The sequence below is a fragment of the Bombina bombina genome, chromosome 5, assembly GCF_027579735.1.
Source record: "Bombina bombina isolate aBomBom1 chromosome 5, aBomBom1.pri, whole genome shotgun sequence".
Taxonomy (NCBI): Eukaryota; Metazoa; Chordata; class Amphibia; order Anura; family Bombinatoridae; genus Bombina; species Bombina bombina.
Window position 1 is genome coordinate 293,537,580 of NC_069503.1, and position 21,431 is coordinate 293,559,010.

The 21,431-nt window shown below is 40.6% G+C and overlaps 1 protein-coding gene across 1 annotated transcript in view; it reads left to right on the top strand.

Annotated features, from left to right (window-relative positions):
- Positions 1-21,431, top strand: part of VPS50 (VPS50 subunit of EARP/GARPII complex) — a 994,344-nt gene that overhangs the window by 61,630 nt on the left and 911,283 nt on the right. Inside the window, exon 4 of the mRNA XM_053714049.1 lies at positions 5,337-5,408. Coding sequence (XP_053570024.1) covers positions 5,337-5,408 — 72 coding nt within the window. The remainder of the gene's footprint in view (positions 1-5,336; positions 5,409-21,431) is intronic.

A 21,431-nucleotide genomic window follows, 5' to 3' on the forward strand; every position in this document is an offset into this window, starting at 1 on the left:
AATGCTGTATATCACCCAGTAAACTATCAGTTTGAAATGTATGTGTACAGATACAAATTGTTTAGTTTGCAAACAATGTTGTTTGATATGTCATAATATGTTTATGTGTAAATATCTTTTTGTTTGGTAATACATTGTATACCTTTTGTGGATATGCACTTTTCAGATTATAGTTAAGCAATGCAGCTTTTCATTAAAAAGGCAAATGCACCTGTGAGAATAGAGAAAGGGTGTGCACTGGGTGTAACCCATACCCTAATTGGTTCTAGGTTACATAAATAGGAGACTTCAGCTATTGATCAGTATTACTTGCCTGAGGAAACAGAGTGGTTAACTCTGAGAAACGCGTAGCGTGTTTTACTGACTGTTTTTATATGATTAATTGATTTTTATAAAGTTCCTTTTATCCACTGAAGTCTCCTATTGTTTTATTGGAACATGCTGCAAAAAACCTTGGAACTGTTCATTACCAGAGTGTATATGTGCGCTGGGCCACTGCAATATACCCAGCAGGCTGCATTAGCACTATAGTGTGCTTCACACTGGTTGTGTAAAAGACCTCTCTACTATGGGAGTAACTTGTCCCGTTCCAATACTGGAACAGGGACAGGGGTTTTACTCAAATCTTTTCATGGTTCCCAATAAAGAGAGAACGTTCAGACCCATTTTAGATCTCAAAAGTCTAAACAAGTTTCTCAGAGTCCCATCCTTCAAGATAGACTATTCGAACAATTCTACCATTGATCCAGGAGGGTCAATATATGACTACCGTGGACTTGAAGGATGCATACCTTCATATTCCTATCCACAAGGATCATCATCAGTTCCTAAGGTTTGCCTTTCTGGACAAACATTTTCAGTTTGTGGCTCTTCCCTTCAGGTTGGCCACAGCACCCAGGATCTTCACGAAGGTTCTAGGGTCCCTTCTGGCGGTTCTCAGGCCGCGGGGTATTGCAATGGCGCCCTATCTAGACCATATTCTGATCCAGGCGTCGTCTTACCATCTGACAAAGTCTCATACAGACATGGTTCTGTCCTTTCTGAGGACTCACAGGTGGAAGGTGAATCTAGAAAAGAGTTCATTAGTTCCACAGACCAGGGTTCCCTTCCTGGGAACTCTAATAGATTCCATATCCATGAAAATTTTCTTGACAGAGGTCAGAAAGTTAAAGATTCTGAATACATGCCGAGCCCTTCAGTCCAATCCTCGGCCATCAGTGGCTCAGTGTATGGAGGTAATTGGATTGATTTTGGCGGCAATGGACATCATTCCGTTTGCTCATTTTCATCTCAGATCGCTACAACTGAACATGCTCAGGCAGTGGAATGAAGATTATGCAAATGTGTCTCCTCAGATAGATCTGGATCAGGAGACAAGGGACTCTCTTCTTTGGTGGTTGTCGCCGGATCATCTGTCCCAAGGGACGTTCTTCCGCAGACCCTCATGGGTGATAGTGACAACGGACGCCAGCCTATTAGGTTGGGGTGCAGTCTGGAATTCCCTGAAGGCTCAGGGTGTGTGCACTCGGTCAGGGTCTCTTCTTCCAATCAATATTCTGGAATTGAGAGCAATATTCAATGCGCTTCAGGCTTGGTCTCAGTTGGCTTCGGCCAAATTCATCTGTTTTCAGTCGGACAACATCACGACTGTGGCTTACATCAATCATCAGGGAGGAACAAGAAGTTCCTTAGCGATGACAGAAGTAGCCAAGATAATTCGGTGGGCGGAGGCTCACTCTTGTTATCTGTCAGCAATCTACATCCCAGGAGTGGACAACTGGGAAGCTGACTTTTTAAGCAGACAAACGTTTCATCCGAGGTAGTGGGAACTCCATCCGGAGGTCTTTACCACCTTTATTCTCAGATGGGGCAGACCGGAATTGGATCTGATGGCGTCTCGTCAGAATGCCAAGCTCCCAAGATACGGATCCAAGTCAAGGGATCCTCAGGCCGAACTGATAGATGCCTTGGCAGTGCCTTGGTCGTTCAACCTAGCTTATGGGTTTCCACCGTTTGCTCTCCTTCCCCGGGTGATTGCTCAGATCAAACAGGAGAGGGCTTCTGTAATTCTAATCGCGCCTGCATGGCCTTGCTTGACTTGGTATGCCGATCTAGTGGACATGTCCTCTCTGCCGCCGTGGAAGCTTCCATTGAGGCAGGACCTTCTCATTCAGGGACCCTTCCAACACCCAAATCTAGTTTCTCTGCAACTGACTGCTTGGAGATTGAACGCTTGATTTTATCTAAGCGGGGGTTCTCTGATTCGGTCATTGATACTTTGATTCAGGCACATAAGCCTGTTACTAGAAAGATCTACCATAAGATATGGCGTAAATATCTTTATTGGTGCGAAACCAAGGGCTACTCATGGAGTAGAGTTAGAATTCCCAGGATTCTGTGTGTTTTCTCCAAGAAGGATTGGAGAAAGGGTTATCAGCAAGTTCCTTAAAGGGACAACTATCTGCCTTGTCAATTTTACTACACAAATGTTTGGCAGATGTTCCAGACGTTCAGTTTTTTTGTCAGGCTCTAACCAGAATTAATAGATACAAGTTTGAGCAATGGCACTACACTTGGACAAACTCCCCAATATATATACAGTGACTGTTCACAATATGTTATTGTAAAGTTTTTCTGTTATGTTGAGGGGAGGGGTGCTACCGCACAAAAGTTACATTAACACTGAAAGTGGAGGTGATAAAGTCACTTCCACGAAAGAATGCGGATATAGCACTCACTGTCTTAACCTATGGTAACCATAGGTTAAGACAGTGAGTGCTATATCCGCATTCTTTCGTGGAAGTGACTTTATCACCTCCACTTTCAGTGTTAATCTAACCAGAATTAAGCCTGTGTTTAGACCAATTGCTTAACCCTGGAGTTTGAATTTAGTTCTTAATGTTCTTCAAGGGGTTCCGTTTGAACCCATGCATTCCATAGATATTAAGTTGTTATCTTGGAAGGTTTTATTTGTGGTTGCTATTTCTTATGCTCGTAGAGTTTCTGAGTTTTCAGCGTTACAATGAGACTCGCCTTATCTTATCTTCCATTCTGATAAGGTGGTTTTACGTACCAGACCTGGTTTCCTTCTTAAGGTTGTTTCTAATAAGAATATTAATCAGGAAATTGTTGTTCCTTCATTATGTCCTAATCCTTCTTCTAAGAAGGAGCGTCTGTTGCTCAACTTGGACGTGGTCCGTGCCCTGAAGTTTTACTTGCAGGCGACTAAGGAATTTCGTCAATCATCTTCTTTATTTGTTGTTTTTTTCTGGAAAGCGTAGGGGCCAGAAAGCTATGGCTGCCTCTCTTTCTTTTTGGCTGAAGAGTATCATCCGTCTATCATATGAGACTGCTGGACAGCAGCCTCCTGAAAGAATTACTGCTCATTCTACTAGGACTGTGGCTTCCTCATGGGCATTTAAAAACAATGCTTCTGTTGAGCAGATTTGCAAGGCTGCAACTTGGTCGTCTCTTCACACTTTTTCCAAATTTTCCAAATTTTATACTTTTGCTTCTTCTGATGCTGGTTTTGGGAGAAAGGATCTTCAAGCAGTGGTGCCTTCCGTTTAGCTTCCTGTCTTGTCCCTCCCTTTCATCCGTGTCCTTTTAGCTTTGGTATTGTATCCCATAAGTAAGGATGAAATCCGTGGACTCGTCATATCTTGTAAAAGAAAAGGAAATTTATGCTTACTTGATAAATTTATTTCTTTTACGATATGACGAGTCCACGGCCCAACCTGTCATTTCTAAGACAGGTATTTATTTTTGTTAAACTTCAGTCACCTCTGCACCTTTGGCTTTTCCTTTCTCTTCCTAACTTCGGTCGAACGACTGGAGGGGGAGGGAAGGGAGAAGCTATATATACAGCTCTGCTGTGGTGCTCTTTGCCACTTCCTGCTAAACAGGAGGCGTAATCCCATAAGTAAGGATGAAATCCGTGGACTCGTCATATCGGAAAATAAATAAATTTATCAGGTAAGAATAAATTTCCTTTTTTATGCAAAGCACCATATTCCATTTATTGTTGCGCACCTCAATTATGTGCTAGAGATACATGTAGCCCCTCATTTGATACGTCAAAGGGTGCACTTTCTACAAATGTGTGCTTTGTGTACCATATTTTAATTTTCCAAGTGGCTAGAATTGTTTAATTGCAGACTTGGCAGTCTTGAAATCGTCTAGACAAATAGCCTTTCAACTTTTATGGGTTATGTCTGCAATCAGACAGCGGTAGAAACCTGCAAAACTAAGATACGCTAAATAAAGTACACATTTTTGGAAAGTACAACCCTTGGCGCATCAAATGAGGGGCTACATGTATTGCTAGCACAAAAATAGACAATATAATTATCAGTGGAATATGGCTATTTGCTTATTTTTTATTTTTTTATTTTAAGAAATGAAACTTATTCCATTAATTGATGTGCACCCCAAATTCATGCTAGAAATACTTGTAGCCCTCATTTGATGTACCAAGGGTGTACTTTCTGCAAATGTGTGCTTTGTGTACCCCATTTTAATTTCTCAGGTGGCTAGAACTGTTTAATTGCTGAAAACAGTACAGTAAATTCTAAGATGCTGTTTTTGATAATTTATCAAATTGACATGCCTGCAATAAAACAGTGGAACAAAACAGAAATGTTCTTAATTTCTGCTTATTTCAGACAGGTTACCTACTACAAATATTTATCCACACAGGTTTTGATGATAGAAAAATAAAATTACATACTATTATTTATTGTCAGAGGTAAAAAAAAACACACTTTTTTCACATTTTACGTGCTATTTCCTAAACCTGATGATACATACAGTACACTTATAATAATGGTATATTTTGAATCTGCTGGGTGTGCTGAAAAAAAGCTATATATAGTTTGTATAGTTTATTCGCACAAACTTTACTTCTAAAAGTGTTTAAATATGAACTGCAAAACCAGCTTAGCACACATGGTTAAAGGGCCATAATAGTTGAAAATGTATATGTGCTAATTCACATGTAATTTTAAGACTATCGACCCTACAGTAGAAGAGCCATTCGGGACCTACGGAGCTCTGCTGATCCAATCTGAGTTGTGCGACTAACGCTGCTGAGTAAATCAGCGGCGGGTTTTGTTTGGGAACTGCAGTGCTCTGGGAGTCCCAAACGGCACCTCTACTGTGTATTTAACAGTCTTGCCGGGGTTAAACACACAGTAGTGCAGGACAATAGTCTTAAAATGACATACTCTAATGAACTACAGCATGTAATTGTTTTAATTATTATAGCCCATTAAGCAGTTATTTAATGCCCTCACTATATGTCATTCCTTCTCTTTTTTTACTTTTAATCATTTCAGAAATTACCCCCAGTTCTGAGTCTACAAGAGATAGAGGAGTACAGAGACAAGCTGAAGCGACAACAGGCCGCAGTAAGTATTAATTTAGAGTCCTTCTCGTACAGTTGTTCAGCTCTGGTTACACACGCTTACTCTCATGCGCGCACACATATACATAAGTTGTACTTCTAACCGGATAAAAATGTGTTTTTAGGTGACAAGCAGTAATAATAATAAGCAGGTAGTATTTTTGCGCAAAGAGCTAGAAAATCTTTAAATATCTTACCCTGTTTTGAATGGTGAGCACCTGACAAGATGACACACTAAAACAGCAACTTCATGCCCAGCAAGGAAAACAGTGCTAAGTATTATATATCAAATTTAAATGCTGTTATGTTGTTATAACAAGAAGACTAGTGCACATTTGCCCAAACTGTACAAATTGTTAAAAAAAAACTGAATCAACTCACAGGTTTTCTTAAACTGGAAGAGTCCACAGCTGCATTCATTACTTTTGGGAAAATACAGATCCTGGCCACCAGGAGAAGACAACCCAGCCAAAAGCTTAAATACCTCCCCTACTTCCCTCATCCCCCAGTCATTCTTTACCTTTCGTCACAGGAGGTTGGCAGAGAAGTGTCAGGGTCATGGAGGGGAGTGTCATGGAGGGTAGTACTCTTCGCAATGGGACTGGGGTTTTAAGTAATCCTGTCAGGCTCTCAGTGAGAGCATGGATGAAAGTTAGAGTCCGGAGATTCAGGGAGAGTTTTCCTGCGAAGCCATCCGACTCATATTAACAGCTCCTTGGTAATCGGCATTGACGAGTTTCGCTGCCTACCTTTTATTCACTCAAGTCTATGTCAGAGGTGAGGCTACTATCTGTCACACTTGAAGGGCCGTGTTCCTGTTCCACGGCGTAGATTCCGGTAAAATTGTTTCATTTTATTTTGATATGTGAATGTATTGTAAACGAAACAAGGTAGGGTCCCAGTGGGACTCCTTTTATCTTAATAAGGAATCATGGGTTAATATCTACTGAGGGGGGTTATTGAACAGGGGGGCTTTAATCATGTTTGTTATATGGTTCTATCTGCTAATGTGTAGCAATCCCTAGGCACACGGCTTTTTTGGAACATAATGGCCTTATCTTAATGACGCGATCTCTCGAGATTGCATGCCCTTTTTGTGACTGGCACGGTGCACCTCGTGATGGGTGCGCTTACGTTGTTTCTCACTTCCAAATGCTGCCTGTGGCTGTGACAGAGAGAGTCTAGCTCGTGGGTTGTCTGGTTCACAGGATGTGGTGAGTGCCCCAGCAATTGGGTGTGTAGAAAGGGTGCCAGTTAGTTTTTGTCATTTTTGTAATCCCAAGATTATGGAGGATTCTGATTTGTTAGACACAGATGTCTCCGAAGGAGAATGCATCTTGTGAGGAATATGAAATGGCCAGAGTAATCACTGCCCATCAGTTATGTTCCGATTGCCGTTCTTGAGTACTCTCTTCTCCCGAATCAGGGAGCTTAGTGTGCGTTGAGTCAGCCGCCTCCGAGGCTTCCATGTCCCGTGAGGCACATGCCCCAGACCCTTTCTCGGCTATGCAAGCAGGTGTCCCTATGGTGTTTACTCCTTCTCCGGAGGGTGGCTTGTTTCCTCCAGCGGTTACGGCACGGTTCTGCAGGGCCATTTCTATGGCACTGACTCATTTATATCTCCCAAGTGAAATATTTCTAAGATATTGTCCGTGTTCTGTTAACCAGGGCCCGTCAGCCATGGGATCACCTGATTCAGTTCGGCCTCCTGGGGAAGCATTGGCCTCTGAGGCTTCAGGGGCCCCATGCTCAGGGTCTTTTGTTTATCCAACGAGGGATGACTTTACCTTCCATTATAGGCTGGCACGTTTTGACAATGTTAGAGGATCCCAGTCCTAGTGGGCCGAGGGATCCAAGGCCTTAGATGCTGGATGGCAAACTAGATGCGACGATTGGGGATGAAGCCAATCTCCTTAACGTCTCCATTTTTATTATTTATTTATGTTTCGTTCCAGTTCTGAGCTTGGGTGAATAGGGCCTCTGTTCGGCTTGTCTTGTTGGCATTCTTATTCACCTTGGGTGTTCACCCGATGGGTGCTGCCTTCCTTTTATTTTTGATCCGGATGGATGTGTTTATTTTGTTTTTCTTAAGCTCCTGTCTGTTAGACTTCCATTGTTGAGAACGTTTTCTCTGGAACCGATACTTGCGATTTTGTGATCGCGTGGGCACTTCCACGGAAGTTGCGCACTTTTTAATAATAGTATTATGTTTTCTAAGTTCATTTATCGATCCTTCGGTCGAATTTTCTCAGACCTTGGACAGTTCTGGAGTCTTCTTATGCCAGGCAGGTACTGGTCGGACGCTTATCTGCTGTTACCTGGGTTCATGTCACCCACGTGGTGCTGATTTTAATCCTTTCGGATTCTGATTGTCACTTGGCCTATTGAAATGGACTCAGGGCTCGGATCCTATTTTGAGGTATGAGGCCTAGTGTGTAGCTACAATGCCTCTGAATGGAGGGTTGTGAGTGCCAATCTAAGGTTGGCTTTTTCTGGCTACTCGCATGGAATACGGATCTGTCTTTTCAGTTGTCGCCATGGTTCTTTCAGGTCCCTTGGGACTCAGAACTGTAGTTTCCTTTGTGGAGGGTGATTTACGTCTAACTCACTGGGATGGCAAGCAAGGTCCAGGGTTCACATTCACCTTCGGCTGTTGGTTGTTACCTTGACGGCGTGTGTAACACGTGGTTACGCTAGTCTACGAGATTGGGTGCCGAATTCTTAAACTGTTCAGGAGTTCTTTCAGACTCTTGGGTTTGAGGCTGTTGCTAGATTGCCAAGTCTACAGACTTTAGATGGTGCTCTCCTAATCATAGGAGGCAGGTTAGGGTTCCTCAGGAAATTAGATCTTTGGATCGATTCCGTTTTTCGAGGACTCTGGCCTAGGACCATGCCTCTCCCTAGATTGGGTGTGGACGGTTCGGTCTCACCTTAGGTGTTTGTGGTCCCGCGTGCCTATCTGAGGTGGGTGGGGCTCTGTTTCTCATGGGAGATGCCTATCTGCCTGTGGCTTAGGTTCTAGGTCTCTCTGACAGGTCCTTACCGGTCTTCTGGCGCATTTGATGTTCCTGGTAGACTCCAGGTGTCTTTCAACTGGGTTGGCGATATGGCCGAGGAGTCTCGCCTATATGGTAGGGTGGTTTTCAGTTGCTTTAGTCCCCTTCTCTCCTAGAGTGGGGGATGGGTTCTCCTTGTTCGAAGTTACCTTGGTATCTGTGGCAAACTGTGTGCCTTGTATGGGTTTTTCCCTTTTTGCATTTTCAGAATTCTGGAGAGGGAGATGTGGAGTAGTAACTGGTTCCACCGTTCCTGCAGCAGGAGGCTGGGAGTTTGAACCCTGATTGGGCTCCTGTTAAATGTTGGATTCTGATATTTCGATGCTTGGGGTCTGAGAACTCTTCCCTTGGGAAGTGTTCCTCTTTAGGGAAGGCAGCAATGTAGGGGGTCTCGTACCCAAGCACAAAGTTTGTCCTGACTCACAGTAGCATGCCGTTTGTAGTAGAGGTCAGAGCTCTTCTCGGGATTTTTTCTCCTCGTAGATCCATCCTTTTTCTTCCAGAGGTTTAGGACTCTTGTCTTCGGTCTTTGACTAGCCTTTGGGCTGGGACCATTACCCTGGAGGGATGGTCGGGGATCGGTTAATCCTATGCGTGTTGACCCTTTTCTTCTAGAAATTTTGATGTCTTCCTCTTTTTTTTTTTTTCTACCGGCGTCTGGTGCTGGGAGGGGACGTACCTTGGAGCCCGGTATTCGGAGAGCTGTTGTGTTTTTGGAAGGTTTTCAGTTTGAAACCAGCTACAGCTGTTTGCACCTTGAATGTGTGCTAGCAGGCTTTAAAACGTCTTTCGGTGGTTTGGGTTCCACGATGGCCGAGTCAGTTTTCCTACCTAGAAGCTGGTCATTGAGAGTTCCTGTTCAGATGGTTGGTGTTTGTTGGAGAGCTCTTTGCTAACTGCTGGGATAGTTATCCTATTTCTGCAGCTATGCTTGCCTAGCCTGCAGGTTTCAATCTGATACGAGGCAACAAGGAACTCATGTGTTTCTGGAGTACCTTATGATATGGTACTGTGTCATGGATATGAGGGTGTCCCTCGAGTCCTCTTTGGGACGTGGTTCCCTGAGTATGGATTGTGTTTCTATGGAGTTCGTCTCCCTGGGCGCTACTATCGTAAGACAACCGTGGGTTGTTCTATGTTTGTTGAGCCGTGTGGAATGATCCTTTTGGATTTCTCCTCGGAATCTGTTCTACCTTTTGGGGACAGGTAGCGGTCCTTTTTCTTTCAGCCGGGTTCTCTTCATGGGAGTCAAGAGCCGCGAGGCTGACTCCTCGGAGGCTGTTTGTGCTCGACGGACTTTGGGACTGAGTGGTCTCTAGCTCGGCTTTGCTGGTGGTGTAACTAATGTGCCTGTGTCGTTTTATATTTTATAGGGTGTCGGGTAATTTCAGGCTGTGGTGCCTTTCGAAGGGCCCGCCTTTTTGTACCCACCCGTTGTATGCATTCAGTGTCCTCTAGCTTGAGTATTGTTTTCCCAAAAGTAATGAATACAGCTGTAGACTCTTCCCGTTTAAGAAGAGCAATTTTCACAAAAACATAAATTATTCTTACCTGATAATTTTCCTTTCTTCTGACAGGAAGAGTCCACAGCTCCCGTCCATGTTTTGTCTATGAGGCTGCAGTCATTTTTTGTTCTTCTGGTACCTTTTTTTCACCCTGTTCCTTGTTCCCTTGGCAGAATGACTGGGGGATGAGGGAAGTGGGGGAGGTATTTAAGCCTTTGGCTGGGGTGTCTATGCCTCCTCCTGGTGGCCAGGTTCTGTATTCCCAAAAGTAATGAATGCAGCTGTGGACTCTTCCCATCAGAAGAAAAGGAAAATTATCAGGTAAGCATAATTTATGTTTTTGTGAAAATTGCTTATGAGCAGATTTGCATATTCATAACGTAATGCAACTAGCGATTTCAGGCAGCTGCAAAGCAAATAATGTAGCGCTGCTAAAGGTAACGGGGAGCCCTGTGGGTATAGTTCAACAACACTACAACTTCATATTCCAAAGAAATCCCAGCCCAGCTACCCCTGGTACAATAAAAAATATACATTCTATTGTTATTACTAATTTTTCTAGCTACTTCCATGTATATTTTTAATTATATTCTAATAAAGTTTCAGATTTATCAGGTGGAGACGGTCTGGGACTTCTTTAGGATACACTGTCATAAAGATGACACCACTTGATTTTGTGTGTTAAAGGGACATGAATCCCAACATTTTTCTTTTGTGATTCTCATAGGTAAAGAATATGCAATTTTAAACAACTTTCCAATTTACTTCTATTACCTCATTTGCTTTGTTCTTTTGGTATCCTTTGTTGAAAAAATACCTAGGTAGGATCAGGAGCTGGGAGCTAGCTACTGATTGGTGGCTGCTCGTATATGCCTGTCGATATTGATGTGTTCAGCTAGCTCCCAGTAGTGCAAGCACAATATTTGCACTCCACTCAGTAATACCAGTGCACATTTGCATTACAAGTTAGCCGCAATCCAAACTTGACCTCACGTTCACAGTGCCTGGAAACTTTGCACTTACGAGAGCCCGCTTCCATAGACTACATTGGGAGCCTCGTTCTCATGCCCTGAGTCACGGCTGAGAACCTAGCGCAGCAAACGTGGTAATTGTGCAGCAATGGGCAGGTCAATTTAAATATATATATATATATATATATATATATATATATATATATATATATATATATATATATATATATATACACACACACACATACACACACATAAACACACATATACACACACAGAGAGAAGCGCACTCACAGGAACAAACAACCGTCTCAATACCATTGTTAGCCTGTTCTATGGCGATTTACCACCTGGGTGCAGCTTTTTTTAGCCCAGTAATGCTTTTCACAGAGTAGAACTTTCCTGTAGTATATCAGTCTGATCCCGCCTTTTACGGTCAGTCCAGCACCGAAATACCAGGCAATTCCTCTCTGAACAAGCAACACAGCAACCCCAGATGATCGTTTCGGCCTTCATTGGACTTCGTCAGTGAGGTGTAGCCATGTTCCTCTAAGCACACTGAGCAATGAGTCCACATCTGGTTTCCCCTTTTTCCCATAGGGAGATAAATACACACAGAGAGAAGCACACTCACAGGAACAAACAACCGGCAGCCTGTTCTATGGCGTTTTACCACCTGGGTGCAGCTTATATAATATATATATATATATATATATATATGTGTGTGTGTGTGTTTATATGTATATATACACATATTAACAACTAAATATAGGTGTATATAAGCATATACATATACAGGGAGTGCAGAATTATTAGGCAAATGAGTATTTTGACCACATCATCCTCTTTATGCATGTTGTCTTACTCCAAGCTGTATAGGCTCGAAAGCCTACTACCAATTAAGTATATTAGGTGATGTGCATCTCTGTAATGAGAAGGGTTGTGGTCTAATGACATCAACACCCTATATCAGGTGTGCATAATTATTAGGCAACTTCCTTTCCTTTGGCAAAATGGGTCAAAAGAAGGACTTGACAGGCTCAGAAAAGTCAAAAATAGTGAGATATCTTGCAGAGGGATGCAGCACTCTTAAAATTGCAAAGCTTCTGAAGCGTGATCATCGAACAATCAAGCGTTTCATTCAAAATAGTCAACAGGGTCGCAAGAAGCGTGTGGAAAAACCAAGGCGCAAAATAACTGCCCATGAACTGAGAAAAGTCAAGCGTGCAGCTGTCAAGATGCCACTTGCCACCAGTTTGGCCATATTTCAGAGCTGCAACATCACTGGAGTGCCCAAAAGCACAAGGTGTGCAATACTCAGAGACATGGCCAAGGTAAGAAAGGCTGAAAGACGACCACCACTGAACAAGACACACAAGCTGAAACGTCAAGACTGGGCCAAGAAATATCTCAAGACTGATTTTTCTAAGGTTTTATGGACTGATGAAATGAGAGTGAGTCTTGATGGGCCAGATGGATGGGCCCGTGGCTGGATTGGTAAAGGGCAGAGAGCTCCAGTCTGACTCAGACACCAGCAAGGTGGAGGTGGAGTACTGGTTTGGGCTGGTATCATCAAAGATGAGCTTGTGGGGCCTTTTCGGGTTGAGGATGGAGTCAAGCTCAACTCCCAGTCCTACTGCCAGTTTCTGGAAGACACCTTCTTCAAGCAGTGGTACAGGAAGAAGTCTGCATCCTTCAAGAAAAACATGATTTTCATGCAGGACAATGCTCCATCACACGCGTCCAAGTACTCCACAGCGTGGCTGGCAAGAAAGGGTATAAAAGAAGAAAATCTAATGACATGGCCTCCTTGTTCACCTGATCTGAACCCCATTGAGAATCTGTGGTCCATCATCAAATGTGAGATTTACAAGGAGGGAAAACAGTACACCTCTCTGAACAGTGTCTGGGAGGCTGTGGTTGCTGCTGCACGCAATGTTGATGGTGAACAGATCAAAACACTGACAGAATCCATGGATGGCAGGCTTTTGAGTGTCCTTGCAAAGAAAGGTGGCTATATTGGTCACTGATTTGTTTTTGTTTTGTTTTTGAATGTCAGAAATGTATATTTGTGAATGTTGAGATGTTATATTGGTTTCACTGGTAAAAATAAATAATTGAAATGGTTATATATTTGTTTTTTGTTAAGTTGCCTAATAATTATGCACAGTAATAGTCACCTGCACACACAGATATCCCCCTAAAATAGCTATAACTAAAAACAAACTAAAAACTACTTCCAAAACTATTCTACTTTGATATTAATGAGTTTTTTTGGGTTCATTGAGAACATGGTTGTTGTTCAATAATAAAATGAATCCTCAAAAATACAACTTATAATTCTGCACTCCCTGTATATATATACAGGAATAACACAGTCACTGTAGTGTCGTTTTTTTTTTCTAACACCCCTTACCGGCTCACTTTAACCCCTAAAAACTGCTTTGTGTAGTAATTATTACAAAAATTAAAGATGATCATATTTTTTTATTTTTATTAATGATATGCACACTTAAGTTTGGTGGCAATTGGGGCACATTTTAAAAATTAACGAGAGACCTGATCTCAGGTTAAAGGGACACTGAACCCAAATTTTTTCTTTTGTGATTCAGATAGAGCATGACATTTTAAGCAACTTTCTAATTTACTCCTATTATAACATTTTCTTCATTCTCTTGGTATCTTTATTTGAAATGCAAGAATGTAAGTTTAGATGCCGGCCCATTTTTGGTGAGCAACAACCTGGGTCGTTCTTGCTGATTGATGGATAAATTCATCCACCAATTAAAAATTGCTGTCCATAGTTCTGAATCCAAAAAAAAAAACTTAGATGCATTCTTTTTCAAATAAAGATAGCAAGTGAATGAAGAAAAATTGATAATAGGAATAAATTAGAAAGTTGCCTAAAATTATATGCTCTATCTGAATCACGAAAGAAAAAATTTGGGGTCAGTGTCCCTTTAATTTTATAAGCGCTAAGTGCTAACGCAAGCTCGTAATGGCTGGTTATTTGTGCTCGTAAACAGGCGAATTTGCCCAATATAGCGCTCCACTTGTAATCTAGCCCTATATTGGGTATTTTTTTTTTACCCTGTTAATTGTTGGTGCATACTACAGTAATGGTATATGTGGACTACTATTCTATTTCTAATATTGTGCAATATCTTTCTTCAGTGTGTGTAGATCATTCAGAAATTTGCTTACTGTGTGTTATTGTTTTGCACTGTTATATGGGTAAGTACATTCTACAGCAGTGATTCTTTTATCCTACCATTCTAGTTTTATTTATTGCTGGAGCAATAATTTTCTTAAAGGGACAATATACACCAATTTTCATATAACTGAATGTAATAGACACTACTATAAAGTATAAACTAGGGTTGCACCGATACCATTTTTTTATGACCGAGTACAAGTACCGATACTTGTTTTCAAATACTCGCCGATACCAATTACTGATACTTTTTTTTTAATGTCATGTTACAGTTTACCAAGCGCAATACAGACTAATTATTTAAGATTCCTTCTTTATAATTATAAAGGACTGTAATTCAAAAGACATTATGATATAATAAAACAGTTTTATTTGTCACAAAGTTCACTGAACATGTTTATAAATAAAAAATATTACAATAAAATATTAAATTTAAAGGGGTGATGCAATTGGGTTGCAGGGCTGTTATATAACATAAATCTGACATTTGTATGGAGGTTCGGCTCTAAGTTGAACAATATTTCACTTTCCACACTACTGCATGGGGCAGAAAGTTATTTTTGGCCCATTTTAGCCAGAGCTGGAAATCTGTTTATTAACTGCCCAGTACTTCAGGGGTTTGTCTGAACGAGGTACAGTGATCTCTCCTACAATAATACAAATAACAGCAATTTGTATTGGCAGAATAGTAGTAAACAATTTTTAGTTTAGTCTCCACTCCAGTTTAAAATGAAATGGGAGCATGCAGTTTGAAAAAACGCCACAAGATAGCAATATGGGTAGGAAGTGAAGGTATTGGTTTAAGTATCGGTGCATTTGCATGAGTACAAGTACTCATGCAAATACTTGGTATCGGTACCGATACCGATACTAGTATCAGTATTGGTGCAACCCTAGTTTCAGAGTTATCTGCCTTGCAGTGTGATTCCCCTTATCTGATCTTCCATGCAGATAAGGTAGTTTTGCGTACCAAACCTGGGTTTCTTCCTAAGGTGGTATCCAATAAGAATATCAATCAAGAGATTGTTGTTCCGTCACTGTGTCCTAATCCTTAAAAGAAGGAACGTCTATTACACAATCTTGACGTGGTTCATGCTTTAAAGTTTTATTTACAAGCTACTAAAGATTTTCGTCAAACATCTGCATTGTTTGTTGTCTACTGTGGACAGAGGAAAGGCCAAAAGGCTTCAGCAACTTCTCTTTCTTTTTGGTTAAGAAGTATAATCCGCTTAGCTTATGAGACTGCTGGCCAGCAGCCTCCTGTAAGAATTACAGCTCATTCCACTAGAGCGGTGGCTTCCACATGGGCCTTTAAAAATGAGGCTTCTGTTGAACAGATTTGTAAGGCGGTGACTTGGTCTTCGCTTCATACTTTTTCAAAATTCTACAAATTTGATACTTTTGCTTCTTCTGAGGCTATTTTTGGGAGAAAGGTCTTACAGGCAGTGGTGCCTTCCGTTTAAGCGCCTGCCTTGTCCCTCCCTTCATCCGTGTCCTATAGCTTTGGTATTGGTATCCCACAAGTAATGGATGAATCCGTGGACTGGATACACCTTACAAGAGAAAACAAAGTTTATGCTTACCTGATAAATTTATTTCTCTTGTGGTGTATCCAGTCCAAGGCCCGCCCTGTCATTTTAAGGCAGGTGTTTTTTAATTTTTAAACTACAGTCACCACTGCACCCTATAGTTTCTCCTTTCTCTTGCTTGTCTACGGTCGAATGACTGGGAGGTGGCAGTTAGGGGAGGAGCTATATAGACAGCTCTGCTGTGGGTGATCCTCTTGCAGCTTCCTGTTGGGATGGAGAATATCCCACAAGTAATGGATGAATCCGTGGACTGGATACACCACAAGAGAAATAAATTTATCAGGTAAGCATACATTTTGTTTTTGCTGAGAGGTGATGTTTCCACCTCTTACCCAATAGCCGTGCGGGCCAGCTGGTGCCATGCCAGATAGCTAGCATGCTATTTGCTAAGATCACCTCACAGCCAAATAGTATTCTGCTGTGAGCTGCCTGAGGCACTCAGTGCGGTAAACGCTTTAAACTAATAAATGAACTTTCAGCATGAAATATTTTATACTTCCCCCTTAATTTGTTCCAGTGGTAAATCCAAGTATTTCACTATTTCTAGGATTTACCATCACTTGGTTAAAGAGAAAATATTATATAATAAAAAGTGTTAACTGAAAGTATTAATTAACAAAGTACACACTTAGAGACTATGTTGTGCTGAAATCTGTTTTAGAAAGATGTTTTTTAATGGTATTTGAAAGTGCTGCATTTAATTCTTTAAACATAAAATTAACTAAACAGTTTAAATATATATTTTTTATTTTTTTCAGTATAAAGATAGAAATGTTGTAGTACGGGAAAAACAAACAAACCAAACTAAACTTGTTAATGGATTAAAATGTATGAACAACTATGGATATATTCATATAATTTTCCTTTTCCTTTCTTCTGCAAAATTACAGCTTGAATCTTAAAATATGAAATGACATGCATGCAAAAAGTAAATGGGTTTTTAACAGCATAACATTTTACCAAAATGAATCAGACTCTGCTTGTTGTATTATTTTTTTTTTTTTTTCTGGGTTAATGTTTTTTGCTGTATCTAATTGCTGACTTTATGACATATTGCATGTTAACTGGGCTTGTAGTAATAGTCATTTTTAATTAGTAGATTGCTGTTGAGCACACTCACAGTCTCACACATTAGGACTCCAGGAGGGAGCCGAGTAAGGAGGCCAGACTCCAGACAGCAGCCTGTCAGTCAGTGTCACCGGACCTGTCATAGCTACAGACCAGGAATCAGATCATCAGAAGAAAGAAAACAAGATCTATTCGAAAAGAAAGTTAGGGACGACTGTGTTTAAAAATTATGCATTACTGAATGCTGCCATGCCCAGTGCCTGGCGGAAGAGTGTGTGACAGTCTCAGAGAAGTGTCAGCCCACTAAGCTTGTTTATATATGTACTAGGCAATAAGCCTGCCCAGAGGGCCGTCTATGTTGAAAAAAATAGAAACGCCCAAGCTAAATTACAAAAAAAAAAGTAAAATGACAGAAAAAATTAACAAAGCTATCCAAAATAAAAAAATAAACATAAACTAATATCCCTATAAAAATAAAAACACCCCCTAATCTAATACTAAACTACCAATAGCCCTTAAAAGGGCCTTTTGTAGGGCATTGCCCTAAGTTAAACAGTTCTTTTACCTCTAAAAAATACTAAGTCCCCACTAACAGTAAAAACTCCCCACCGACCAAATCCCCCCAAATAAAAAACCTAACACTAAAAAATCTAAACTATGGACATTGCCCTTAAAGTGTATGTCAAATTTGATACTAAAGTGCCCGGTTTTTAAAAATTTGATTAAAAACAGGGGCACTTTAATTCATCAAAATTTACATTTCTTTCATGTAATTAGCAAGAGTCCATGAGCTAGTGACGTATGGGATATACATTCCTACCAGGAGGGGCAAAGTTTCCCAAACCTTAAAATGCCTATAAATACACCCCTCACCACACCCACAATTCAGTTTTACAAACTTTGCCTCCGATGGAGGTGGTGAAGTAAGTTTGTGCTAGATTCTACATTGATATGCGCTCCGCAGCAAGTTGGAGCCCGGTTTTCCTCTCAGCGTGCAGTGAATGTCAGAGGGATGTGAGGAGAGTATTGCCTGTTTGAATGCAGTGATCTCCTTCTACGGGGTCTATTTCATAGGTTCTCTGTTATCGGTCGTAGAGATTCATCTCTTACCTCCCTTTTCAGATCGACGATATACTCTTATATATACCATTACCTCTGCTGATTCTCGTTTCAGTACTGGTTTGGCTTTCTACAAACATGTAGATGAGTGTCCTGGGGTAAGTAAATCTTATTTTCTGTGACACTCTAAGCTATGGTTGGGCACTTTGTTTATAAAGTTCTAAATATATGTATTCAAACATTTATTTGCCTTGACTCAGAATGTTCAACTTTCCTTATTTTTCAGACAGTCAGTTTCATATTTGGGATAATGCATTTGAATTAATCATTTTTTTCTTACCTTCAAAAATTTGACTCTTTTTTCCCTGTGGGCTGTTAGGCTCGCGGGGGCTGAAAATGCTTCATTTTATTGCGTCATTCTTGGCGCGGACTTTTTTGGCGCAAAAATTCTTTTCCGTTTCCGGCGTCATACGTGTCGCCGGAAGTTGCGTCATTTTTTTGACGTTATTTTGCGCCAAAAATGTCGGCGTTCCGGATGTGGCGTCATTTTTGGCGCCAAATAATGTGGGCGTCTGATTTGGCGCTAAAAAATATGGGCGTCGCTTTTGTCTCCACATTATTTTAGTCTCATTTTTTCATTGCTTCTGGTTGCTAGAAGCTTGTTCTTTGGCATTTTTTTCCCATTCCTGAAACTGTCATTTAAGGAATTTGATAAATTTTGCTTTATATGTTGTTTTTTTGTCTTACATATTGCAAGATGTCTCACGTTGCATCTGAGTCAGAAGATACTACAGGAAAATCGCTGTCTAGTGCTGGAGCTACCAAGCTAAGTGTATCTGCTATAATTTTGGTATCTGTTTCTCCAGCTGTTGTTTGTATTGCATGTCATGACAAACTTATTAATGCAGATAAAATTTCCTTTAGTACTGTTACATTACCTGTTGCTGTTCCGTCAACATCTAATTTTCAGAGTGTTCCTGATAAACATATGAGATTTTATTTTTTAAATCCATTAAGAAGGCTATGTCTGTTATTTCTCCTTCTAGTTTACATAAAAGTCTTTTAAAACTTCTCTTTTTTCAGATGAATTTTTAAATGAACATCATCATTCTGATACTGATAAATCTTTGTATTTGTTCAAGATGGAATTTATTCGTTCTTTATTTAAAGAAGTATTAATTGCATTAGAAATAGAGGATTCTGGTCCTCTTGATACTAAATCTAAACGTTTAAATAAGGTTTTTAAATCTCCTGTAGTTATTCCAGAAGTGTTTAATCTCCCTGATGCTATTTCTGAAGTAATTTCCAGGGAATGGAATAATTTGGGTAATTCTTTTACTCCTTCTAAACGTTTAAGCAATTATATCCTGTGCCATCTGACAGATTAGAGTTTTTTTGGGACAAAATCCCTAAGGTTATGGGGCTGTCTCTACTCCTGCTAAATGTACTACTGTTCCTACGGTAGATAGTACTTTATTTAAGGAAAATTGAATCCTTTCTAAGAAAAGCTTACTTATGTTCAGGTAATCTTCTTAGACCTGCTATATTTTTAGCGGATGTTGCTGCAGCTTCAACTTTTTGGTTAGAAGCTTTAGCGCATCAAGTAACAGATCATAATTTTATAGCATTATTATTATTCTATATCATGCTAATAATTTTATTGGTGATACCATCTTTTGATATCATTAGAGTTGTCAGGTATATGTCTCTAGCTATTTTAGCTAGAAAAGCTTTATGGATTAAACTTGGAATGCTGATATGTCTTCTAAGTCAACTTTGCTTTCCCTTTCTTTCCAGGGTATTAAATTATTATCTCAATTGTTTCTAGAAGGAAGGGAACTTTTTTACCAAAGGATAAAAAATCTAAGGTAAATTTAGGTCTAATAGTCTTTTTCGTTCCTTTCCTCACAACAAGGAACAAAAGCCTGATCCTTCATCCTCAGAAGCGGTATCAGTTTGGAAACTATTTCCAGTTTGGAATATATCCAAGCCTTATAGAAATCTATAGCCAGCTCCTAAGTACCCATGAAGGTGCGGCCCTTATTCCAGCTCAGCTGGTATGGGGCAGATTACGTTTTCTTCAAAGAAATTTGGATCAATTCCGTTCTCAATCTCTGGTTTCAGAACATTGTTTCAGAAAGGTACAGAATTGGCTTCAAGTTAAGGCCTCCTGCTAAGAGATTTTTTCTTTCCCGTGTCCCAGTTAACACAGCAAAGGCTCAGCATTTCTGAAATGTGTTTCAGATTTAGAGTTGGTTGGAGTAATTATGCCAGTTCCAGTTCTGGAACAGGGGCTGGGGTTTTATTTTATCTCTTCATTGTACCAAAGAAGGTCAATTCCTTCAGACCAGTTCCGGATCTATCAATATTGAATCGTTATGTAAGGATACCAACATTCAAGATGGTTACTGTAGGACTATCCTGCTTTTTGTTTAGCAAGGGCATTATATGTCTACAATAGATTTACAGGATGTGTATCTGCATATTCCGATTCATCCAGATCACTTTTAGTGTCTGAGATTCTCTTTTTAGACAAGCATTACCAGTTTTTTGGCTCTACCGTTTGGCCTAGCCTCAGTTCCAAGAATTTTTTTCAAAGGTTCTCGGTGCCCTTCTTTCTGTAATCAGAGAACAGGGTTTTGGTATTTCCTTATTTGGACGATATCTTGGTATTTGCTCAGTCTTCTCATTTTCGAAGAATCTCATACGAATCGACTTGTGTTGTTTCTTCAAGTTCATGGTTGGAGGTTCAATTTACCAATCAGTTCATTGATTCCTCAGACAAGGGTAACCTTTTTAGGTTTCTAGATAGATTCAGTGTCTATGACTCTGTCCTTGTCAGACAAGAGAAGTTTAACATTGATATCAGCTTGTCAAAACCTTCAGTCACAATCATTCCCTTTGGTAGCCTTATGCATGGAAATTTTAGGTCTTAGGACTGCCGCATCAGATGCGATCTCCTTTGCTCGTTTTCACATGCGACCTCTTCAGCTCTGTATGCTGAACCAATGGTGCAGGGATTACTCAAAGATATCTCAATTAATATCTTTAAACCGATTATACGACACTCTCTGACATGGTGGACAGATCACCATCGTTTAGTTCAGGGGGCTTCTTGTTCTTCCAACCTGGACTATAATCTCAACAGATGCAAGTCTTACAGGTTGGGGAGCTGTGTGGGGGTATCTGACGGCACAAGGGGTTTGGGAATCTCAGGAGGTGAGATTTCCGATCAATATTTTGGAACTCCGTGCAATTTTCAGAGCTTTCCAGTCTTGGCCTCTTCTGAAGAGAGAGTTGTTCATTTGTTTTCAGATAGACAATGTCACAACTGTGGCATACATCAATCATCAAGGAGGGACTCACAGTCCTCTGGTTATGAAAGAAGTATCTCGAAATTTGGTTTGGGCGGAATCCAGCTCCTGTCTAATCTCTGCGGTTCATATCCCAGGTATGGACAATTGGAAAGCGGATTATCTCAGTCGCCAAACGTTGCACCTGGGCGAATGGTCTCTTCACCCAGAGGTATTTCCTCAGATTGTTCAATGTGGGAACTCCCAGAAAT